This window comes from Callithrix jacchus, chromosome 9, assembly GCF_049354715.1.
Source record: "Callithrix jacchus isolate 240 chromosome 9, calJac240_pri, whole genome shotgun sequence".
In the NCBI taxonomy this organism is placed as follows: Eukaryota; Metazoa; Chordata; class Mammalia; order Primates; family Cebidae; genus Callithrix; species Callithrix jacchus.
The window spans coordinates 13,633,226-13,659,122 of record NC_133510.1 but is presented as its reverse complement, the minus strand read 5'-3'; the positions used below and the strand labels follow the sequence as shown (position 1 = coordinate 13,659,122).

The following is a 25,897-nucleotide window of genomic DNA, read 5'->3' as shown; positions in this document are numbered from 1 at the left end:
ATATTCCCAATTCTTCCTATTCATCCCTTGCATTAATGCTGCAATTCAATTTCACTTATATGTAAGCATACATCAGTATATATAGAACATATATAATTGAATACATTGTTATAATTTTGAATAAACCTATCTGTTAGATCAATGAATAATTAAACTTTTTATTTTACCTTCAGTGATTCATTCTCCAACATTCTTCTTTTCTTTATATAGATCCAAGTTTCTGACCTATCATTTTCCTTCTCTTTAAAGGACTACTTTCAACATTTCTTGCAAGGCAGGTCTACTGGCAACAAATTCCCTTAACTTTTGTTTGTCTCAGAAAGTCTTCAATTCTACTTCACTTCTGAAGAATAATTTCACAGAGTTCAGAATTCTAGGTTGATTTTTTTTCCTCTCGGCTGTTTATTTTATTTAACTCTCCTCTTGCTTGCATAGTTTCTGAGAAATCAGATATAATTCTCATCTTTGCTTCTTGATAGGTGTCTCCCCCCACCACCAGCTACTTTCAAGTTTGGGTCCTTTTTGCTTTGTTTTGGAGACAGGGCCTTGCTCTGTCACCCAAGCTGGAGTGCAATGGTGTAATCACAGCTCAATGTAGCCTCCCAAATAGCTGGGATTATGCCACCACACCTGGCTAGTTTTTAAATATTTTTGGTAGAGACAAGGTTTTACTATGTTTCCCAGGCTGGTCTTTTTTTTTTTTTCTTTTTTTTTGAGATGGAGTCTAGCTCTGTTGCCCAGGCTGGAATGCAGTGGTTTGATCCCGGCTTATTGCAACCTCTGCCTCCAGGGTTCAAGTGATTCTCCTGCCTCGGCCTCTCAAGTAGCTAAGACTACAGGCACACACCACCATACCTGGCCAGTTTTTGTGTTTTTAAGAAAAACAGGGTTTTGCCATATTGGCCAGGCTGTTCTTGAACTCCTGGTCTCAAGGGATCTACCCACCTCAGCCTCCTAAAGTGCAGGGATTACAGGCATAAGCTACCACACCTGGCAAGATATTTTTTTAATCTTTGATTTTCCTTAGTTTGAATATGGTCTGCCTAGGTGTTGTGTTTTTTGTTTTGTTTTGGTGTTTATCCTGCTCGATAATTTCTGAGCTTCTTGGATGTGTGGTTTGGTGTTTGTCATTAATTTGGGGGAGATTCTCAGTCATTATCGTTTCAAATAATGAAATCGCTTTGGTAAGTCGTGATCCTCTGCATCTGCTTCTGTTTCTCTTTTCCTTCTGACATTCCATTATGTATATTTCACCTTTTGTAATTGTCCTACAGTTCCTGGATATTCTGTTCTTTTTTTGTTTTCTTTTCTCTGTGCTTTTCAGTTTTGAAAGTTTATATTGTCATATCTTCAAGCTCAGAGATCCTTTTCTTAGCTGTGTCCCATCTACTAATGAGTCCAGTGAAGACATTCTTCATTTCTAGCTAATTTGTTGTATTTTTTTTAGTAGAGACGGGGTTTCACCACGTTGACCAGGATGGTCTCAGTCTCTTGACCTCATGATCCACCCGCCTTGGCCTCCTAAAGTGCTGGGATTACAGGCTGGAGCCACCACGCCTGGCCACCTCAGTCATTTTTTAAGCTTCCTAGGCAATCCCATTCACAGCCAACGTTGAGAATCTTTTCTGTCATTCTCAGTTGCTGTCTGAGGCCTTGGGTCTACCAACTCAGGTCTATCACATATTTCTGGGTCTTGGTTTCTTCACCCCTCTTGCTCCTAGAGGAACATCTGTAAACACCACTCCATCATGGGGGTCCCAGTTTGTTGCTTCCTAATGTCATAGAATCAGGCTCCAAGTAGAGATAGAAAATGTATTTATATGGTCAAGTAATTAATCTATCATTCACATATCTATTGAAACCGACCCATTTCCCACAGCTGGTTTCTCCCTCCTTTCTCTCAACTCTGCTGCCCTTGGACCGGAAGTACATCTTTCCTTTCAGTGCCCACACTTGCTGGGGAAGTGGCAGCCTCCTCTCACATCAGGCCAGGCTTGTCCTGCCCCGGCACATCCGTGTTTGTCTCCTCTGTCTTCATCCTCCCTCATCATCTAATTCCTCTGCATCATAAGTCCCAGTTCAAATCCCACCTCCAACACCACACTTTCCTCCTCTATGCTAGAATTTGCTTCTCGCGACAGGGTTTCTGGGTGCTGGGGAGAACATGCCAAGGGGATGCATTATGTGTGATGCGTGTATTTTGTCTATGCAAGAACATTATAGTTTTTGGAATACCAATGGGACAGCATTCACACTTCTTTGTATCTCCTGAAGCCCACATACACCACAGAATGGACCTGAACTCAGAACACACTGGAATTCACACAACACATACCATTGGAAAGGTCTAGGACCATTATTGGGAGCAATTTAGCATCCTCCAAACCAAAACTGATTTTTGTTGTTTTTTTCTTCTTCTCTTTCCTTTCAACTTCATTATCTCTTTCCTCCTCAGTTTCTTTTCTCATTTCCTGACTTCTCCTGCCTAATCCTTGGGCCAGCCTGAGGCTAGGAAGCATCCATGTCATTGCTTAGCTGTGTTCTCTCATCCCTTCATTACCCTTTATTTCTCAGCTCAGCTCATCTGGAGAGAATGTATATACCTGAGGTTCTCTACCTTAGCTGCCCTTCAGAGTCACCTGGAAGAGGATGCTGCCCTCTTCCTCCTCTCAAATCTAATTGATTGACTTGGAGTGAGGTCTTGCATGAAGAGTGTTTAAAGCTAGAGTCCATAAAGTTCCTTGGGTATTCAAATGTGCAGCCAGACTGAGAACCACTGTGAAAACTCAAGGATATCAAAGCCTCAGGCTTCTCAGCAGAGGGTGATGGCCCCAGAGATAACCGTGGAACCTGACATGCTCCAACAGGATGGCACTGCTTACATTAGGGTGGGGTAAGGACCGACGCTTCATATCTCTAACATCTCAGCCTCAGAATGACCGTCACTGACAAATGAAAGCCAGCACCTCTGGGAAGGCAGGGAGGAAAGAGATGTGTCACTAGAGTTTGCTAAGAGCAGGGAGGCAATCTGCCTGTGAAACAGGGATGGTGTGCTACTGATGGGGTCAAGGAACAATGAGAGAGGGTGATAACCTCAAAAGTAGGTGGTACAGAACTCGTTCCTCATAAATGCCAGCTTTTATGCTGATATAGTGCTTTCATATTCAAATTATTTGCACAAGAAGGAACAAGTAAAATTAGTTCCATTTTATGAACCAGGAAACAAATTAGAGAGATTTAGTAACTTTACTGCCTTTTCCTCCCCATCCCACCCCAGCTCACTGTGCAAGTCAATATGTCCCTCCACCATTGTAGTGTAATACTAAGACGTGAACACTTGAATCTGACTGCAAAGAAGATTCACCATGAAACCTTAAACAAGGTAAGTACCTCTGAACTTCAATTTTCTCACCTGTAAAATGGAAACAATAGAAAGTGTCCATTGTGAAGATTAAATGAGATCATATGTGATCTCCCACCTCAGCCTCCTGAATAGCTGGGACCACAAGCACACACCACCATGCCCAGTGAAATTTTTTCTATTTTTGGTAGAGATGGGGTTTCAAGGTATTGCTCAGGCTGGTGTCAAACTTGTGAGCTCAAATGATTCATCTGTCTTGGCCTCCCAAAGTTCTGAGATTACAGGCATGAGCCACCATTTCCAGCCAAGCTGGGCTGTTACTATTACAGCCTTGCCACAGTTCATATCACCCTGCCTTGGAACAGCAAAGTTACTTATCTTTCTCCTTACCTAACTCCCCAGGCCACTCTTCTCTAGTTTTCTCGCTTTTCTTTCTATATATATCAATTGCTATTTAAAAGAAATATACATCTAAAGGAATATAAAGGATGGTTTAAAGAATAACACCTACAACTGACCATCTTGGCTTATGTCCATAATTCCAGTGCTTTGGGAGGCTGAGGTGATAGGATTGCTTGAACCCAGGAGTTCAAGACCAGCCTGGGCAACACGGTGAGACCCTGTCTCTCCAAAGGGGGAAAAAAATTAGCTGGACAAGGTGACATCCGCCTGTAGTCCCAGCTACTCAGGAGGCTGAAGTGGAAGGATCACTTGAGCCCAGGGGATTGAGGCTGCGGTGGGCCATGATCATGCCACTGCATTCCAGCCTGGGTGACAGAATGAGACCCCGTCTCGAGAAAAAAGAGAAGAATAACACCTGTGCACACTTTTTTCCTTCTGAAACGGTGTCTCACTATGTGGCCCAGGCTGGAATATGGTTGCAATTCACAGGCTCTATCATAACTCACTGCAGCCTCAAACTCCTGGGCTCAAGTGAACCTCTCATCTAAGCCTCCTGAGTAGCTGGAACTATGGGTGTGTGCCATGGTGCCTGGCTGTATATGCTTAAGAAACAGACATAATTCTTTTGAAGCCCTTTGTGCCTCTCTCCAATCACATCCCCATCTCTCTCTCCAGAAGAAACTACCTTCCTGAACTGTTTCCTTGATTTTCTCTTCACCAAATATAGATGAATCCCCCAACTGCTTTCCTCATCGTATCCTCCAAACGTGTCTTTATATGAACTCGATAAATGTAGGATAAATGAAAGAATGACTGTCCTAACAGAACTTGAAACGAAACTGGGATTTTGACTTATTAGCTTTTTAACCTTGGACAAGCCTCTTTCAGCCTCAGTTTCCTCATCTGTAACAAGAGAGCACAGATTCAATGCTCTCTGGGTTCCCTTCCAGCACAGGTCTGTGATTAACCAAGGAGATGTTTCCTGAAGCTTGGACTTGGCATTCATGGACCGTAGCAAGCCGCTGATGGACGATATCAGAGCTTCCCCACTGGTATGCCGTGGCTGCTGGTAGCCTCCAATGGTACCGTGTCCCAAGGTGTCAACCTTCAGTGCTCGGAGCAGCAGAATCTGAGGGCTGACTACATCCAACCACAAATCCCTTTACCCCTATGTGTGTTACACATGCCTTTTCCTGTCATTTTCTCTGTGTACAAACAGGAAGGAGGTTGCAAAGCACTCAATTAGGTTACTGGCTCCGGGTTGAGTGGGAGGCTGGATTTAGCCTATAAACCCAGAACGGTTTGGGGACACCTTTTTCTCCCTGTTGCCCCTACCTGCCCCATTTCAGAGGCCCACTGACCTACCATCTAAGATGCCATATTAGTGGCTATGAAGCCACCTGGAAAGAGGAGATGGAGGACAGAAATACCTTGATGCAAGAGGAAGGAAAGAAGCCTTGGAGAAAGTGGAGGCTTCAAGGCCCCACCCTCTGTGCAGGGAAACCCTGGTCCAGGATTCCCCACAAGCTGAGGCTGAGCAGGAATATGCCCCCAAGAGAGGACCTGGAGGGCTGTGTCTAGGGCTCCCTGCAGGGTGGCTGAGACTCCCCCCAGCCCTCCAGCCTAGTTGCCTGGGCCCAGCCACTGCTGTTGGCACAGAGTCTCCAGGTCTAAAATTAGCTCCGCTCTCCACCCAGGCAGCTCCACCATGCACTCTGGCAGACAGGAGCCCTGTGGTGAGGTAATGACTGGGGCCTGTCTGCCCAGCTTCAGGACAACACAGGGTTAGGAGAAGGCAGCACAGAGCAAAGCCCCACGTTCCCACCATGGCCAGGCCTAGCTGGGCACTGGAGAAACCACGAGACACGGGAGTGTCTGGTGTGGGGAGCTGGGCTTCTGCTTTGCTTCTGGTTTCCATGTCTGCACCCATGGTGTCTACCCTGTCATATCCTAAGGCACACTAAGGAAAGGAAAGCAAACCTTCACCGAGAGCTTAATGTGCTAGCTTTTCAACTTGCCGCCACTGCCTTGTGAGGCCAGGCCATTATTCCCATTACACAGATCGCCATGGGGATGCTCATCACCTTAGTTAACCTAAGTCAGTGACCCCGGGAGGAAGAATCCAGAGTCCCACCCTCTTCTTTGGAGGGGACGTCTGTTTCCTTGAGGGGCACCTCTAGCGAAAACTCCCTCCCTCCCTGAGGCATGCCCATGACTCACTAACTCCCACCTCTCCTTCCCGCAGCTTCTGATGGTCTTTGAGGTGGGAGCTGCCAAAATAAGCAGCCAATTCCATGGCCAATCCCTGGGCAGAAATCCCTCCCACCCCTGGGCTAAGCACACAGCAGTGTTTCTGTGTTGGCTGCCAAGCAGGCAGGGAGGGAGAGAGGCGAGGCTGAGAGGGACTGGTCCAGTGCTTGGCCTGGAAGGGCAGAGGAGGAGGCTATGCAAAGATACCCATGGTCACCAGGGCCTGGGGAAGTGCCCCCAAGTCCCTGCATCTCTCCAGCCAAAGGCTCCCCAGAGATGTCTCTCTAAGAACCATCATCCATGACCCATGCAACTGCACCCCTCCTCACAGCCCCACCTATGAAGCCTACCCTTTTATTCCCAGATGAGAGGAGGAAGGGTGAGGACAGCCGTGGTCCTAGGAATAAGGCTGGGCCTGGGTCCCACTCCCAGTCCTGCTTGAACAAGAAGGCGAGGTCACCAATAGGAACCCAGGCATCTCCCTGGCGCTCCTTTTCATAGTCATTCTCCAGCCACAGCCACCTCAGAATCCCCAGTGCTGAGGCAAATGCTATTTTCTTTGGGAATAATGTCAGAGTCCGAGGGACCTCAAGAACCATGACATCAAGCCTTCTGCATTTATGGAAAAGGAAACTGAGGCCCAGGGGCCAGAGCCGATCTGCTCAAAGTCACAGAGCCAGTTCACACAGAACCAAGACTGGACCTCACACAGCCCGAATCCCACAGAGTATTCCTATCCTAACCATATGCTTAAGAGAAAAAGGACTTACGCTGTTTTCAAATGGGTTAGTCCTCAATAGAACTCCCCATCCTGATTGCTGCTGGTAACAAACTCTAGGATCCACTGCACTTAATGAGCAAACAGGTGAGACAAATCACCAGACCACTGAGGCCTCAGTTGAGCACGGTTCCCCTCCAGCCTAAATCCTCTATGATTTGACAGCATGGCTGCTGCCGTCCTCCTGTTATGGCAAGTCTGTTGTCACGCAATTCACCAGTGACTTTCCCTGTTCCTTGGCCAAATGTGCTGGTTTCTTCCCAGGTGTCATTCTTCTGGCCTTTTTTTTTTTAATTTTTTATTGGATTTTAGGCTTTGGGGTACATGAGCAGAGCATGCAAGACAGTTGCGTAGGTACGCACATGGCAGTGTGCTTTGCTTTGCTTCTCCCCTTCACCCACATTTGGCATTTCTCCCCAGGCTATCCCTCCCCACCTCCTCCTCCCACTGGCCCTCCCCTTTTCCCCCCAATAGACCCCAGTGTTTAGTACTCCCCTTTCTGTGTTCATGTGTTCTCATTTTTCATCACCCGCCTATGAGTGAGAATATGTGGTTTCATTTTCTGTTCTTGTGTCAGTTTGCTGAGGATGATGTTCTCCAGATTCATCCATGTCCCTACAAACGACACAAACTCATCATTTCTGATTGCTGCATAATATTCCATGGTGTATATGTGCCACATTTTTCCAATCCAGTCTATCATCAATGGGCATTTGTCTTCTGGCCTTTTTATCTGTACCTGACACAGTTGCTCAACTTCCCCCTCATCGAGAGTCCTTAGAAGTGTAATCCCCTCCCCCATATTTCCTTAACTTCACTTTGTTTCTCTTCTTAGCTAACTGTAGGTGACCAAAGGTCCCCTAGTTATATGCCCTTTTACTGTAATGACCAGATTCAAAGTCGCACTGCCCCATCCAGTTTGGCAGTCCAAGACATCAGCTCAGGGAAAGGATCTGAGCAAGGTGGGACAGTAATACCATCAAAGCCACAGCCATCACCAAACATGGTGGCACGGCCTTGTAACCCAGATATTCTGGAGGCTGAGGTTGGATGATGGCTTGAGCCTAGGAGTTTGAGACCAACCTGGGCAACATGGTGAGACTGCTTCATTAAAAAGAAGCCACCGCCATGAGACAAAATACCTTCAGCAAGAGTTAGGGCATTCCAGAGAGACTCTGGGCTCTCTCCTGTGGCCTGCTGAGCCTCTGAACTCTTCTACATCCCCTACCTGGAGCTGGGTCAGAAGCCCTGATTCCTTTAGGTGTGTCCATGCCAGCTCCCTCTTGCCTCAGTTTCCCCTCTGTAAAGGAGGCTGTAACGTCTGTCTTCCTTTTTATCTGCACTCCGGGGTTCATCACGCTAGGTGGGTGTCATTTTCCCTTCCATTGCTCCATAAGGACACCTTCCTAGACAGGTGGAAAAGGAGCAAACTTCCTTCAGGGAGAAGAGAAGTCGCAACCTCTGATCCTAAAGGTAACCACAGCTGTGACTTCCTGGGAGAAAGGCTCTATGCAAAAACAAGGTACTATTGTTTGCCAGCCCTTCCACCCCTTCCTTCACAAGATTGGTTCATGAAAACCCTGCCAGCTGGAGAAAGTGTTCACCACCCTGAAACTTTCCAAACCTCAGAGATACAAAAGGACCCGAAAAATATAGAAAAACTCTTTCTTAAGGATTTTTTCCCTTTGAAATAGCTGCTAGACTGGCATTGGAAAAGAGGTGAAAGAAAATGAAAAAGAAAAAAAAAGCTGCTAGAAGAATCACCACTAAAAATATCACAGTAAACTTCTATATCCTGAACTTCCCTATTCTTTTTTGTATTAACAAGTACCTTGGGTAGTTTATACCCATTTCTTTATCTCAAAATGGTAAATGTTGACTTCGAATTTGATAGCTCTTGCTTCAATCAATAAATATTTCCCCGTAACACATAGGTGGTATTTTCTAAGCCATCTAATTAAAGCTTCACTACTGTAGAATTTTCTTTATGCAAGTATTTTTTCAATTTTCATGCATCAGAGCAAAATTGAATCCTTATTCAACAAGCTAAATCAAGCTTGAATATTATTTTTTCACTCCCTCTGTGTAATCTTTATTTTTTTTTTAAAGACAGAGTCACTCTGCTACCTAGGCTGGAGTGCAGTGGTGCAAACACGGCTCACTACAGCCTTGATCTCCTGGTCTCAAGCAATCCTCCCACCTCGGCCTCCCAAGTAGCTGGGACCACAGGCTTGAGCCACCATGCCCGGCTAACTTTTTAATTTTTTTATAGAGATGGAGTCTTGCCATGTTACCCAGCCTGCTGTCAAACTCCTAGGTGCAAGCCGTATGCCCACAGCAGCCTCTAAAGGTGCTGGGATTGCAGGTGTGAAGCCCTGTACCCACTCTGTAATCTTCCAAACATGTTCTGAACCTGTTTGTTGCTAACGCTCTGCACTTTTTCTTTGTTACTCATGTTACTTTTTGCCCCCACATTGCCAGTAATGGACTTCCATTTGCTAAGCAGAACTAGGATTATGAAAATATCTGCCCTTGGCCAGGCGCGGTGGCTCACGCCTGTAATCCCAGCACTTTGGGAGGCCGAGGCGGGTGGATCACGAGGTCAAGAGATCAAGACCATCCTGGTCAACATGGTGAAACCCCGTCTCTACTAAAAAAAAAATACGAAAAATTAGCTGGGCATGGTGGCACATGCCTGTAATCCCAGATACTCAGGAGGCTGAGGCAGGAGAATTGCCTGAACCTAGGAGGCGGAGGTTGCGGTGAGCCGAGATCGTGCCATTGCACTCCAGCCTGGGTAACAAGAGCGAAACTCCATCACACACACAAAAAAATCTTCCCTCACCAACTTGTATATTTCTACACAGAGAGAATAATAATGGAAAAGACAACAATGTTTTAAATACGTCACTAGTCTGTCTACCAAAGGGCTTTATCATTCATGTGTTCCAGGATTCTTTTGATTTAAAATCAACTTCATCTACTCATTATTTTCCATCCCTTCTCAATTCAAGAAAGTGAGATGGGAAATCACGACTCCATTTGCCTTTTATTTAAGGAGCCGTACACTGGAATGGGCTGTTTCTCAGGACGGGAGTGTGGAACAAAGGAACCTGTGAGATGAAGAATGTCAAGGCTTGGCCTTTCTCTTGCAATGTGAAAATTCAATTAAACATCAACAATAACTTCTTTGAAGGTTACTCTTAACTATCAATATCAATGCGGGGTGTCAGTGCATGGATCACTGCTAAAGGCACCTGAGTTGGGAACATGCATGATCCATCCCCAGCTGAGTGGCAATAACTTCAGCTAGTTCACTGGTGAGAAAAAAATAGATCAACAGACTTGAGGTTGGGCTACATGCAGGCACAGTATACTACCAGATCACTAGGGCAGTTAGAAAAAGAAAGGACCTTCCCTGACCTCATGCAACTCGGACGTTAAAAGGAGGCATCCTCAGCAAACAAAAAGGGAATGAGTGAAGGCAGAGGGTGAGTGGCATGGTGTGGTGTAAACAACAGCCTAGGCACCAGGAGTCCTGAGCCTGGCACTGCTACATGGGGAGGCTGAGTAAAGCTCTCCAGGCCTTAAATTCTTCACTGGTAAAATCAGGAGGCTGAGTAAACAGATAACATCTTAAGGGGCAGCTCAAGTCAAATTGTAGTGACTGCCTGGTGGGCTGTGTTGAGAAAGATTCTGAGACTGCATCTGAGCTCAGTAAAAGAATTTCATGTTCCATTGGAGATGTGTGCCATGAGCCTAGAATCAGAAATGTAAGTATAATCCATCTTGGAATTTAAAATCTCTGGACTTCTGCTTTGCTTTTGATTTTCCTCCACGTCTGCACCCATGGGGTCCACCCTGTCCTAGGATTCTTTGATATGTAAAAGACAGCACAGTAAAACCAATCAAAACAGAGACAGAGGGTCTTTAAAAGCTGATTAAGTTATGATAAACAATAATTGCGCCTAACATCTGCACGTATCTTCAAGTCAACATTCAATTCTGGACACATACTAAGTGCTCAGATAAGCATTTATTTATTTATTTTTGAGGCAGAGCCTTGCTCTGTTACCCAGGCTGGGGTGCAGTTGTGTGATCACAGATCACTACAGCCTCCAACTCCTAGACTCAAGCAATCCACCTGCCTCAGCCTCCCAAGTATTAATAACTAAGATTACAGGTGCCCACCACCATGCCCACCTAACCCTAACTTTTCTTTTCTTTTTTTTTTTTTAGAGATGGAGTCTTGCTGCCCAGGCTGGTCTTGAACTTCTGGCCTCAAGGGATTCTCTTATCTCAGCCTCTCAAAGCACTGGGATTACAGATGTGAGCCACTGTACCCAGCCAACAGCAAACATTTATCAAACACTATGTACTAGAAACTGTTCTAAGTACTTTATCTATATTATTTCACTTAATTGTCACAACAAAAACACTAGACAGGTACCATTAATAGTTCCATTTTACAGAGAAGGAACTGGGCCATATTGAGGCTCAATAATATGCTCACTGTGCCGCAGCTTACTAACCACTGGAGCCGGGGTTCAAACTCAGGTAGTCTGACGTCAAAGCTTCTCACCACTATGCCATGATAAAGGAAGGAAGAAATGGAGGAGCAGAGACAGCAGCAGATGGCCTGGAGGGCACACCAGCAATGCCAGAAGTTTAGGCAGGAAGGATGGCCATGTCATATGGAGGAAACATGGGCACAGTGAAGCCTGTGCCAACTCGATTCTAAGTGAACTGCCTGGCTCTTCCATGCATTCCAACAATGCTGTGGGGCGAATGAAGCAAACTGTCCTAACCAGATGCTCTGCAGCCATCTTTGGCTTCTCTAACAACCTAGATGGGATACACCAGACCAACCCAGATGAAGTAGGAATGAAAGAAAGTCAGTGCTCAGTTGTAAGTTTCAGAAAACTTAGGTGCAACAGAAGTTCCGAAAAGAACGAGGTCAGCTGGTTCTGAAATAGTTGAGGAAGGTTTCAGGGAAGAGATGAGAGAAAAGGATGAGCAGAGCTTTGAAAGGCAAGCAGAGGGATGTCAGAAGACTGGAGAACAGCAGGCACAGGGCAAAGAGGAGGTACTGCAGAGCTTGGGGGAAGACAAAGCCCGGGGAGGAGACCCCACCTCCGGTTCTCCCTTGGACAGGAAGTAATGGTGAAGCTACTGCTCTCTGGATGGCTGCTTCCAGATGGATTATTTAAACACTCTTCTCCATCTCCCAGCAGCAGGGCTCTTCCTGGCTCTCTTTCTCCCACCTAATATCTGTCCCCTGCAACTAGAGTAAGGAGATTTAATCAGGAGACCATTCCCAAGTCATCAGACTCCAAGAGCTTACCACATACCAGGCACTGGGTAAAGCTTCAGGCTGAGTTCTTAACTAGGGATCCATGGATAGGGGTCAGGGGCCTGTGTCACCCTCTGTCACCCAGGCAGGGGCCTGTGCCACCCTCTGTCACCCAGGTTAGAGTTCAGTGGTGCAATCTTGGCTTACTGCAAACTCTGCCTCCCAGGCTCAAGTGATCCTGAGCCTCCCAAGTAGCTGGGACTATAGTAGTGCCACCACTTCCAGCTAATTCTTGTATTTTTTGTAGAGACAGGGTTTCACCATGTTGCCCAAGTGATCCACTCATCTTGGCCTCCCAAAGTGCTGGGATTACAGGTGTGCACCACCATGCTTGCCCTGGGCTAATTTTTAAATTTTATGTAGAGACAGGGTCTCACTGTGTTGCCCAGGCTGGTCTCCAACTCCTGGGCTCAAGCCATCCTCCTGCCTCAGTCTCCCAAAGTGCTAGGATTACAGGTGTGGGCCACCGTGCCTGGCCTCTTCATCAGATTCTTACAGATGCATATGATTCACAAAAGTTTAAAAATCTCTTCCAGCTGAGGAAAAAATAAATAAATAAATAAATAAAAATCTCTGCACTACGGAGACAAAGAGGGGAAAATGCCCAGGTCCAGTACTCCAGAAATTTACAATCTCATGGGGGAAGACAAACACAGACAAAAAGAACTCTGATGCAAGGCTGACTTTTATAAGTGCACTAATGGAGGTGTGGAAAAAATGTTGTAAGAGGAAGAGACAGGCCGGGCGTGGTGGCTCAAGCCTGTAATCCCAGCACTGTGGGAGGCCGAGACGGGTGGATCACGAGGGCAAGAGATCGAGACCATGCTGGTCAACGTGGTGAAACCCCGTCTCTACTAAAAATACAAAAAATTAGCTGGGCATGGTGGCGCGTGCCTGTAATCCCAGCTACTCAGGAGGCTGAGGAAGGAGAATTGCCTGAACCCAGGAGGCGGAATTGCGGTGAGCTAAGATCACACCATTGCACTCCAGCCTGGGTAACAAGAGCGAAACTCCGTCTCAAAAAAAAAAAAAAAAAAAGAGGAAGAGACAGGGCTAATTCAGGCTGGCTTTCAATAGGACGTCCCCCATCCCCTCATACTGGTTTTGGGATCTGGGTTTGTGATAAAGAAGAAACAGTCACTATCATTTTCTGCCCAGCCCAGACAGTTTTTAGCCAGTACTTCTTCCTCAAGCACTCCTGGTAGAAAACTCAAGTCTGAGGCTGACTCTATTCCTGCCAGTGAGGTGAAGGAGGACCTTGTTTTCAGGACAACGGGAGTAGAAAGGAGACACTTGCCCTGAAAACCAGTGATGACTCTTTTCTACATTTTTTCCCTCTTCTACCCAGCTCCCATTCTCCAAATTCCTGAGGTCTTTGTAATCCTGACACCCTTTTGGTATCAGTCCTCCAGGCCTGAGTTATCTGTTTTAGGACTGTCCCTCCAAGCCAGTCCCTTTGTGTGATTACTGTTTCTGTCTCTTCCCAGGCAGCGTCACCATCTCAAATCCCGATCTGTTTGTTTACTCGATTATCCTGTCTCTTCCTCATCGGAAATGTGTGCTGTGTGATGGCAAACTCTTTCAACTTCTTGTTCCCTGTGATGTCCCTAAAACCTAGAGCACAGCCTGGCATATAATAAGATCTCAGTAAACCCCTGCTGAATGAATGACTGTCTGCCTTCCCACCCTTTGCATTCTTCTGTAGGACCACCATGGTACCCAAGCCCCAGAGAGGAAAGTACAAGGACAAATGAACGCATTTTTTTCCTCAGGAGACCATTTCTGAGATGCTGGGTGCACAAGACAACCCTTATTTAAATAATGGTGACAGAGTACAGCCAGAGAACCATGTGTGAAACCCATAACTTTAGTATTCTATCACCTTCTACAACAACCCTACCGCCAAAGTCTGTCACTTCCTGCCTTGAGATGTCTCAGCTTTTACCTGTCACCCCTTCAATGTAGGCACTCACCACCCACCCCCTGGGTCACTGCAGTAACACCTGAGCAACCTCACTATGTCCCAGCCATCCTGCAAACTTCCAACAGCATAATCAACCTGCATAGTAAAGCCCTCCATAAGGTAAGAGAAATCTCCAGCAGCTAGAATACGAAGATGTAAAAATCAAAGCAGTAAGCAGATGCTAACACATTAGCAGCCTCTTAGTTTGGGGCAACCAACAATTTTAGATAATTAAATAAATTTGTTTTTAATTTTAGATAATTAAATAAATTTGTTTTAAAGAACGATGCAGTATTTTTATTTTTATTATTTATTTTTTTGAGACGGAGTCTTACTCTGTCACCCAGGCTGGAGTGCGATGGCACAATCTCAGCTCACTGCAACCTCTGCCCCTCCTGGGTTCAAGTGATTCTCCTGACTCAGCCTCCAGAGTAGCTGGGATTACAGGTGTGCACCACCATGCCCAGCTAATTTTTGTATTTTTAGTAGAGACAGGGTTTTGCCATGTTGGCCAGGCTGGTCTCAAACTCCTGACCTCAAGTGATCTGCTTGCCTTGGCCTCCCAAAGTGCTGGGATTATAGGTGTGAGCCACCTCGCCCAGCCACAATATAGTATTTTTAAAGGGACCCAACAAATTTGAAATAGAACTAAATAAAACTTATTAAAAAATACAGTCACTAGGCTGGGCACGGTGGCTCACACCTATAATCCCAGCACTTTGGGAGGCCGAGGCAGGTGCATCACCTGAGGTCAGGAGTTCGAGACCAGCCTGGCCAACATGGCAAAACCCCATCTCTACTAAAAATACAAAAATTAGCTTGGGGTGATGGAACACGCCTGTAATCCTAGCTACTCAGGAGGCCGAGGCAGGAGAATCACTTGAACCTGGCGGGGCGGAGGTTAGAGTAAGCTGAGATTGCATCATTGCACTTCAGCCTGGGTGACAGAGGGAGATTACATCTAAAAAAAAAAAAAAAAATACAGTCACTAAAATGAAAAAAATGGGATAAAAGTTTCTCCCTCCATTTCACTCCCTCATTTCTCTACCCATTTTCTGTGCCTGTGCAATCTCCCCTGCCTTCTGCTGTTGGAAGTCATTCACCTGGCATGTGTTCCCCATCTCCACCTCTCTTTCCCAGGCCCTCTGCTCAGCTGAAATGAAAAGAAAGGAGACCAAGGACATGGAGTACGTATTGCGCTGTGTGCCTGGTCCATGAGGGAAATCTCCCCGTCCTCATTCCTCCTGCCCACCTTTGCCTGAGAGGTGCTGGTGAGCAGCTGGGACCAGCTGGCTGGCAAGGGAGGTGTGCATGAGCACACGCCACACACATTCGTTTGAACCCAGGCTTGGCAGGCAGGGTGGAAAGGAGTGGATCAGAGGATTTGTAAGAAGATCTCAGCAGGGAGGCCTTTAATCTTTGAGGCAACTGCTTGTACGGAGACCATGTTGCCAGAGATGACCTTGGAGGCCAAAGCAGTCAGAACTACTGGGAGAGCTGCCACCTCCTGGTTCAGGCAACTGAGCCTTGGAAAGACCAGTGCCAGAATGTCAAAGATATTCCTTTCTGACTGTCCCCTTCACCCCTTAGTGACATGGGCAAGTTCCAAATCTACTCCTGCAAAGAAGCATCTCACTCCAAAGATTACAGAACTGAAGCCCTCAAAAGGACAGAAAATTAGTTTCAGGTAAACTGATTTCCTGAAAACAGGAAACCAGGAAAATCAGTTACAAAGCTAGGATGTACAAGGAGAAAACTGGATGGACATAATGACTCATGCCTGTAATCCCAGCACTTTGGGAGGCTAAGGAGGGAGGATTGCTTGAGCCTAGGAGTTCAGGACCAGCCTGGGCAACATAGTGAGATCCCATCTCTAAAAAAAATTTTTTTTACATAAATGAGATAACTGCCATGTGTTCCTGTCTTCCAGTCCTAGAAATCTCAGCATGTACTCAGGGGCATGCAGCAGAATAAGAGGCTATCACTTCCCAATTGCTGTGCTTCTGTGCCTTGGTACAGCCCCCCAAATAGCTCTCATTCTCAGCAAAATCCTTGACTCTTAACCTGGCCCCCTCCCCTAATATAAATCTTTGCCAGGGATGGAAAGATACAGGAACTGCTGAATATCGCGGAGGGAAAAAGTGATTGAAGAATGTGTATTTGGTGGCAGGTGCTGGACACGGATGGCATAGTGACCGCTGGGGGACTGGACACAGCTGTGTCATGGGCTGAGAAGTTGAAGAGGCACTGGCAAATGGGCCAGTTGAGGAATGCGTCTGTTCGCCCCTCCTGCCCATCCATTCTCTAACTCCTATCAGACTGAGAGGGAAGAGATGAGAACCAACATACATTGAGCTCCTAATATGTGCTAGGCTCACTAAATCTCATTTAGTCACAAGAAAAGCTCTACAGGAACTGCATTATAGCCCCACTACCCAGACAAGACCCCTGAGACTTAGAAAGGAATAAATGCCTTCTACAAGGTCCCACAATTGGTGAGAAATAGAGCTTGAACTTGAACTTTGCCTGTCTTCAAACTCCACAATTTTTTCCAGGAATTATCAATGCTTTTCAGTCCACTCAGTCTGCCACAAAAAAGTAAATGTTCCATAGACATTTTGCTTTAAGTTTAGAATGAATTGCTTCTGTAGCCATTCAGGGTTTGCAAAATAAATAGAAACTGCAAAATACACAACAATCAATTGCTTGAGCATTTATAAATAAAATCCTTGGTCGACGTGAAATGTCATTTCTTTATTTCCACTCCCACCTCTCTCTATTCTCTTCCCATTTGTAGGCCCTCTTCCTGGGTAGTGTGGCCACAAAGCAGAATTTATCTGTGCAGAGTGGGACACACGCATAGCCTCTGCTAGGCACCACAAGAACACAGTTTCAAAGAAGAAATGGGTGGAAGAGACGGATAAAATGTATTCCCTGAGCAGGGATTCTCAGCTGCTAGTAGAGGGGCTAGGGGCTGGATCTCTAAATTAGTTTGTGACTTTATGCATCCAAAAGCAACAGGCTGGCAGTGGCTACAGATCTTCACATTGAGGTTTCCTTGCTGGTGTGAGGAGCTTCCCCCCAGACCTTTGCAGTGATGGTGCCCACACAGCAAACCAGGTTTCTGGCCTTCCTGGTCAGTCTCTCAATTGTTCTCTTGGTAGTGTCAGGGATGCCCCAAATATTATTTGAAAAATAAATTGAATTTGCCTTGTATGGGGTCATGATTTTCAACAAAAGTGGCTCAGGCCCCAACATCTGTCAGTAAATTCCAAGCTTTTGATAGTCTTCTGCTATGGAAAGAGGTAATAATTTGTGGATGTGATTCAACTTTTTAGTACCTAAGTAAAGACCCCCAAAAAGGTCAGGACGACACTATTTTGGCTTTTTAAGTTTTTAAATCCAGACTTTTTGTCTATGGCATCCTGGAATCCAACCTCTTGTTATCACTGCTTATTGTACTTTATTTTTGCAACAATGTCTAGGTCAGAGTGGTGGCATTTTAGGTGCTCACTTCTTCTTCATGCTTGTATGCATAACATAGTGCTCTTGTTGATTTATTATATGCCTTGATTTGGTTCAGGAAAAATTAAAGTAACTTATAAAAATTAAAGTAGCTTAGAATATAAGATGACATAAACTGGAAATAGTTGGTTGTGGGGCTGGGGAGATAAAGGCACAGGCATAAAATTAGTAGGAAAATACAGATCATAAAATCCTTTACACTTTTCACCAGGTGAGGAAAAAACTGAATCCGAAAGCTTTCTAGTAACCAACACAAAGAGAGAAATCAGAGTGATTATGCAACTTACATGACCAATAAAAATGAAAACAAACAGCTCAAGAAAAGCACAGCTATTTCCAAGATCAAGACCAGAAGAAACATGTTTAGAGAGTTCTCACATATGGATGAGCAGCAGTTCGCAATTGCACCCTGGCAGAGAGCTACTGGGGAATTTCAGAGGCTGTGTATCCTATAGCTTTTAGGCCCCTGGTCTTCCTTGGCCTTAGGTTATTTTATTAGAGATGCTGGGGCGCCTAAAGGCAAAAAAGTACTTTCACAGGAGTTAATGTGGTCCAGATACACGGCTGTTATCTAGTATAATAAGCACGCTATTTTTTTTTTGAGATCGAGTCTTGCTCTGTCGCCAAGCCGGAGTGCAGTGGCGTGATCTTGGCTCACTGCAACTGCCTCTCCCGGGTTCAAATGATTCCCCTGCCTCAGCCTCCTGAAGAGCTGGAACTACAGGCAAGTGCCACCACGCCCAGATAATTTTTTGTATTTTAGTAGAGATGAGGTTTCACCATGTTGGCCAGGATGGTCTCGATCTCCTGACCCCGAGTTCCGCCTGCCTCAGTCTCCCAATGTGCTGAGATTACAGGCGTGAGCCACCGTGCCTGGCCCAAGCATGCATTATTTTTATCCTTATTTTATTTTATTTATTTATTTTTTTGAGACAGAGTCTCCTTCTCTCACCCAAGCTGGAGTGTGGTGGTGGAATCTTGGCTCACTGCAACCTTAGCCTCCCAGGTTCAAGTGATTCTTGTGCGTCAGCCTCCTGAGTAGCTGGGACAACAGGTGCACACCATCATACTCAGCTAATTTTTGTAGTTTTAGTAGAGATGAGGTTTTATCATGTTGGCCAGGTGGCTGGTCTCAAACTCCTGACCTCAAGTGATCTGCCCACCTCAGCCTCCCAAAGTGCTGGGATTACAGGCATGAGCTGCCACACCCAAATGCATCATTTTTATAATCATAAATAATATCATTTTAAAATGAGAGTGAGCGCAGTGGCTCACTCCTATAATTGAGCCCAGGAATTCAAGGGTACAATAAGCTAAGATCACATCATTGCACTCCAGCTTGAGAGATAGAGTAAGACCAGTCTCAAAAAATAATTTAATTTAATTTTTTAAAATGTTTAATAAAAAAGCACAATCTATTATTCCATTCATATAAAATATTAAAATATGCTAAATTAATCTATGCTGATGGTAGTTGATTGACAGCCCCCTGTGGGGGCACTGGGATGCTGGTAATATTCTGTTTCTTCATCATGGTGCTCATAACACAGGTATTTTCAGTTTGTGAAAACTGCTCATCAAGCTTTCTGTACATATACTTGAATAAAAAGAGGGACCACAGGAACGATTTGCATGTTTATCTTCTTAAAAAGTTGGTCAGTATCAGGCCTTTTGTAGTTACAAAATAAAGAACATACTGAACATAAAATAAATTATATACTTGGCCAGGCACGATGGCTCACACCTGTAATCCCAGCACTTTGGGAATCCAAGGCAGGCAGATCAAGAGTTGAAGACCATCCTGCACCACATGGTGAAACCGCATCTCTAGCACCTGTACTCCCAGCTACTTGGGTAAACCTGGCAGGTGGAGAGGTTGCTGTGAGCCGAGATCATGCCATTGCACTCTAGCCTGGTGACAGAGTGAGACTCTATCTCCAATAAATAAATAAATAAATAAAATAAATCATACACTAAAGTATCACAAGAATACAAAGAATATTCATTTTTGCTTATCCAATGGATATTTCTAACATTCAAAGTACCACTTGTTAACATGAGTCTGTAAAAATTGAAAGATCTGTCATGCTTTGTTAAGAATATGTAACACATGCAGCCCAGTGCCCTTTAGAGCCACCATACAACTATTCTCACTTCTTCCACTCGCATTTTTGTATATTGGCTAATATATAAATCTATTAATTATATGAATCACAAGGTCAAAGGATTGAAAACTTGTTCACCTAGTTGAGACCACATAATCTTTACATATAAAGAAAGGCGCTTATGGAAAATAAAAGCTTAGTTTTGAGACTGGTGGAACACTGTAGAGGAGAACTAGACAGTGAGTGGCCAACTCCAAGAACAGCCTCTAGGACTCCTTCCAAAGCAAACTCTGCTATGTCCGCTGCTCCGCTCTGCTCCATACAGCTCAGTACTAGAGGGCTAGACCAGGCTCCATGGCCTGGAAAATTACTGCCGCGTACTTACCAGCCTCTCCTGAAACCAGCCCGGAAGCGCTTTCAGAAAACCTTGTGCTACAAAGCAGTTATAACCATGCACAGTGTCTGAACAACTCCCAGGACAGGGAGTGGCAGGCAGCCCCAGAACCACCAAGCAGGGGAATCTCAGCTGAGATTGAGGGTTCCTGGGTGGTAGGCAGGGTAAAGATGGCAGATGTGTTGCTGAGGTTCTGCTGGCCACATCAGCACAGGGACTGAGAGACCATGGAAAGGAGAGATTCTAAATATGGGTAAGGTCACCTATTGTCAAAAACTGCATTCCTTGTATAGGCAATGACCAAAGAAAGCACATGATTAAAAAAAAAAGTCTTATCATTTATCTTTTGCATTTGTATTCACAGGCTATTGTTGTATATGTGTATTATGATACAAGGAACAAGAACTTCTAGGTTTTATTCTTAGGTCAGTCCCTGATAAACACAGTATCTGCATGTGGAAAATATCAGGTGCTTGGAAATTCAGAGCTGACACATTCATATCCAGAAGGTACTTATCTGAGCACCTAGTATGTGCCCAGAATTGAATGTTGATTTGAAGACACACACAGTAGCCTGGTGACCTGAATGTCAGCATAAAGAGAGGTAAACAGGACACGTGAAAGGAAGCTAGAGGTTCCCTGGGACAGAGAGGCAGCCCAGCCAGAGCTGCATGAAAGAGTCCCTGCCCATGGGAGGACACGAGGCAGTTGTGCTTGCTGCTGTGCTGGGGTTCAACTCCATGCCACACTATCCCTCCTCTGCCCACACATCTGTCTCATTCGCTTCTCCCTCTTTCCCTGCCTGCATCTCAGATTACTGCTCTGCCCTGTGTTACCTCTGTTACTGGAGGGTTTGTATCCTTTCCAAATCAGAATGGCTGTGGTGGCCCGGGCTGCAGTGACTGCTTCACACTGTGGATGCGCCTCCCTCAGCCCACTCAAGTCAGCCAGAAGTCACTAAGGCCAACCAGGGAGACGTGGTACAGATAGAGGAAGGCAGTGAAAGTCAATGGCTTTCTGAGCCTCAGAATACGTTGGGATCCAGCACGTAATCCTGGCACTTAAATGGGGACATGCCAGACCCAGCTTTGGGACATCTAAAAGAGGCCAGCGTATGCCTTCCTTCTGTCCTGGATTTGTGCCCAAAAGTCATCCACTGGCTCTGAGATGTTTCATCTCTAGAAACCATCTTTTTTTTTTTTAAGGTGGAGTCTTGCTCTGTCACCCAGGCTGGAATGCAGTGGTGCAATCTTGGCTTGGCTCACTGCAACCTCCGCGTCCCAAGTTCAAGCGATTCTCCAGCCTCAGCTTCCCTAGTAGCTGTTTTTTTTTTTTTGTTTTTTGTTTTTTAGTAGAGATGGGGTTTTGCCATGTTGACCAGGCTGGTTTTAAATTCCTGACCTCAAATGATCCGCCCTCCTCAGCCTCCCAAAGTGCTGGAATTACAGGTGTGACCCACTGCCCCTGGCCTCTAGAAACGGTTTTAGTCCAGAACTCTGTCTTCAGATAGAATCTTAGCTGATCCAATCTGAACAAATGGGTATATAACTTGTTAAAACCTGCCTGATCTGAGAATCGTTAACTTCCAATAACAGTTTGTTCCCAGGGCTGTTTTTCAGCCAGTACATATCTCAGGATAGCCACGTCACTTATTAAAACACTGAAATCCTTACGCGTGTGTTAGTACAGTGACTGCCCTAGGCCCTCTGAGTGTCCCACTGCCACCTGGACCCCCTCCCTAGGACAGCTTCATGACCCAGCAGCTAAAGGGTTAAGGTTGGCCTCAACAAGGGGACTCATCAGGACCCTGTTCCAGAACCACCATGCCATACCAAAAGTATTGTTACCCTCCACTTGTCCCATTCTACAATGCTACTGTATTGTAAAACGTTCAACTGCTTTCTGTTAGCTACTGAATAAACACCACTCTTCAAGGTTTTTACTGTCTTCCACGCATAACATCATCCTCTATTCTCCTTATACTCTGTTTCACCAAACTCAGCTGTTCAATATTCTCAAATACAAACTTTCCCAGACTCTCAGTCTTTGTGACGTTACTTCTGTCTGGAATAGCCTTTCCGTATCCACCAAAATCTTACCAACTCTTCAAAATCTCCCAAAATGTCACCATTTCCATGCAATATTAGTTGGGAGAGCTGTTCCCCATTTCAAGAGATGTCACAGAAGCATATAGGTCCTATGTTTGCAAAACTTAATGCCTTTTATATTACAACCATTTTGATGTAGATACCTTAGCTCTCCTCCTAGATAAAGCTGTAGATGCTAGAAACCCCATCCTGGTCATCACACCTACCTGGCCCCACACAAGGCCTGGCTCCAGTAGGCGCTAAGTCAATATTTGTGTGAATGAATGAGGGAACAGTCTCAATTCTTTTGTCCATTTTCTATTTGTTAAGGATTTTGGTTGTTTTTCTCTGAAGCCACTCCAGCTGTGGTTATATCTCCTTCTACATATGGAGCCCAAATTGTACATCATCCACATCTTAAACTACTGGGTTATTTCATGAAGATAAAGAAGGAAGCATGCGCCCCTGTCATTACTGGTAACCCTGGAGTTTGTGACTGCCATCTCTCCACACTCTTCTTCCAGCACCAGATCCAGCACAGGGACAGGCAAATGAAAGGTTCCTGGTAACGGAGGCTGGCCTTACAGATGACAGGGAGCTGTGGGTGGTGGAGGGAGTTGGCAGGGATTGCGGGAGAGGGGAGGCGGGGTGGCTTGCTGGAAAGCAGAGCCAACAAGCTGGTTCTGGTTGCTGTGGTTGAGGCCAGGGATATAGGCCTGGGAGGTGCAGTTTTACTACCCTGGTTGACATGCAAGGGTGTGGAGGAGGGAATGCTAGCAACCCCTTTCCACCTCTCCTTTCCTAACGCCTCCCCCCTGGCTCTCCCTCCAGAGGAATAGCTCTGAGCTAGAGTGAAACCTACAGGAAAAGAGGGAACTCTGATGCAAGATATCTGGGCTTCATCACAACAAAAAAGGATGGGAGACAAGGAGCCAGTAACCACAACTCCTGTCTAAATCTCATTCAATAGGGAAATCGGAGTAGAATATAAGGGGACAGCCCAGGACAAAAAGACAATGTAGCCAAAATGATGGCTACATTGGGAAGAGGTGTCACCTCCCAGGCCCCCACCCGCACACCCTCCAATGGAGCTCATCCATTTGGGGCCGAGTGGCCGTGCAGGGGAGAACAGATTCACTGTCTTTCAGAAGGAAGAACAAGGCCCAGAGGAGGGAAGAATTCACTATGGGCAGGCAGATTTTGGTCATCAGAGGAAAGGGCTCTTCTGCGTCCAGCTGTGGCACTGGGGTGGACTCAGCCTTCCTAGTGATGTGCTGAGCTCTCCAGCCCTGGAAATGCTCACGCGCAGTCCAGTCTTAGTATCCAGACTGAAAGACAGCTTGGAGGTCATCTAGACAAATCATTTTCACCTGAGCTGTCCTTTTCCCCTTGATTCCCCAGCTAGTTAGTGGCACAGCCAGTCTCCTCTAACTCACAGCCAGAATTATTTCCATCACCACAGAAAGGTTAGGCCATAAATATACATTTCCAACCCGAACCAGCTCAACGACGGTCCCTAATAATTCCCTCTCTTGGGCCACAAGAGAAGGCACAGCACCACACCCAACTCTGGATAGAGGAGCTGACAGGACTATAGGTCAGAGTGACTTGCTCAGTCACTTTGTCTGAGTTTCGCCAAAGCGGGAGGGAAGTGAAGGCATGGGAGGCCATGTGCCAGAACTTTGAACCTCGGCCCCTCAGTCTTGCGTTGGGCACCTGGCAGTAATGAGAGTTTCTCCAGTCCTTTTCCCAGCTATTGCAGGGTCTTTTACAGCCCCTGACACTGTCAGTTTTACTTTGTTACTCCCATCCGCAGTACGTTGAAAACCATCTCTCACAGCCATACCTATTTATGTAAAAAGGCAGAGACCATGCTCTCCTGTTGTCCTCGGAGGAAACTGAGGCATGGAATTACTAAGTGGCTTTGGCTAAGTTAAAAACAGAAGTAGGAAGCTACCCGCTGCCCACTCCACCGTGCTTTCCACCCATCTCCTTAAACTGGAGAGTTTGGGAGATTGCTCAGGGTTCAGATAACTAGCAGAAGGGGCGGCCAAAACAGGCAAGGCAGGGCGCAGCGGGGAGGTGGGAGATTCAGAGGAAGAGGAGTGAAGCGGGAAGGAGAGGGGACTCTCCGAGGTATCCTGAAAAAGAACCCCCCACAAGACGCCGCAGGAGAGGAAACGGAGTGAGCCAAACAGAAGGCGGTGGGCAGTTTGGGCCGCACGGACTGGAGCGCGTGCCTGGGCATGGACAGCCGAGAGCATCCCGCACACGAATCCCCAGCTAGCGCGTGGACCCTGCGAACTTCCACCGCGGGAGCCACAAGCCGGGCACGGCAGGAGGGGCCGAGTCTCTGCCAGCGTCTCGGCGGGGCGGGCGAGGAGCCTCTCTCCAGGTCGCTCGCTCTCCGAGGGGAGAAGCGAGGAGCCCCCCCCGGGATGCCCCGGCCCCACACGGCCAGCGGGCAGGCCCGGGCTCGGGAATTCTGCGCTCGGCCCCGCGGCTTCCCCCGCCCGCCGCTCTCCCCGAGTACGCGCGGGGCGACGCCAGGCACCTGAGGGAGAAGCGGGTGGGAAATCGGGTCTGAGGATGGGATGAGAGGCGGGTCCGCCCAACGCAGGAGCCGCTGCTGCCCACCCCCACGCCCTTCGCCTCCCCTCGGCGCTACTTACTCCGATTCAGGGGGTTCCCGCCGACCTGGGCCGACGCCACCAGTTCCAGATACAGAGTCCAGAGCCCCACGGACACCACGGCGAGCGCCAGCAGCAGCCGGAAGCGCCTCCGCAGCAGCTTCACCGGGCGCAGGAGGAGAAGGAGCCGCGCGGCCCGGGGGCTCCCCATGGCGCTGCGCCCAGGCGGCCGCCGCCGGCGCGGGCTGCAACCCCCGGAGCCGCCGCCCCCTGGCCGGGCCCCGCTTCCAGGGCGCCCCGCGTCCCGGCCCAGCGTCTCAGGGCTCCACCAAGGCCGCCTCCCCCGGCCGCTCTCCGGCAGGGCGCGGGCTCATGCTCCGGGCGCGAGGGGTCCCCGGGCTGCGCGGGCACCCCGCCGTTCTCTCCGGGAGTGGAGCCCGGCTCCTCCTCCGCGCGTGTGCTCCGCGCCGGGCTCTCCTCGCCTCGCCGCTCCCGTCGCAGGCTCGCCGCCGCCCTCTCTCGCTGCGCGCCACCCGCCCTCACTCGCTGCCCAGAAGTAGGCTTCCCCGACTGGGCTCCCGGCTCGGGCCGCTCCGGTTCGCCGCACCTGGCCCGGCCTCGGCCCCGCCCCAGCACAGGTGGGCTCCGCCCCCGAGAAGCCGGGGACAAGAAGAGGCTGTTCTGGCTTCCCTAGCGGAGCGAGAGGTGGGGCCAGAGACCTGGTGCCTTTGCCGACCGGGCACGGGTGGGGTGACGAGCGGGTGAGTGATGATCCTGACTCTGGGCGACCGAGGGAAACCGAGTCACCGCCCAGGCGCCTGACGGTGTGGCTCTAAGCAGAAGCGAAGTAGAGGCTGGTATGGGGGTGCCCAAGGCTTCAGCCTCAGAGCCTTTGGTCGCCTACAGCAATGACCCTACCCAGAGTAGACGTGATATTCGTCGGGAGATATCACTGGACACTTAACTCCGACGTAGCTTCGTCGTCCACCGGAGATTTGAAGACCTTTCTCCCCAGCCTGAACCACATCTCCGAGAGGCACCCACGGTGA

General features: G+C 47.3%; 1 protein-coding gene across 1 annotated transcript in view; it reads right to left on the bottom strand.

The window, feature by feature from the left end:
- The window catches only part of B4GALNT3 (beta-1,4-N-acetyl-galactosaminyltransferase 3), a 101,588-nt gene extending 76,168 nt beyond the window's left edge, over positions 1–25,420 (bottom strand). The window contains exon 1 of the mRNA XM_035255369.3: positions 24,891–25,420. Coding sequence (XP_035111260.2) covers positions 24,891–25,059 — 169 coding nt within the window. The 5' untranslated portion in view covers positions 25,060–25,420. The remainder of the gene's footprint in view (positions 1–24,890) is intronic.
- Between the last annotated feature and the right edge of the window lie 477 nt (positions 25,421–25,897).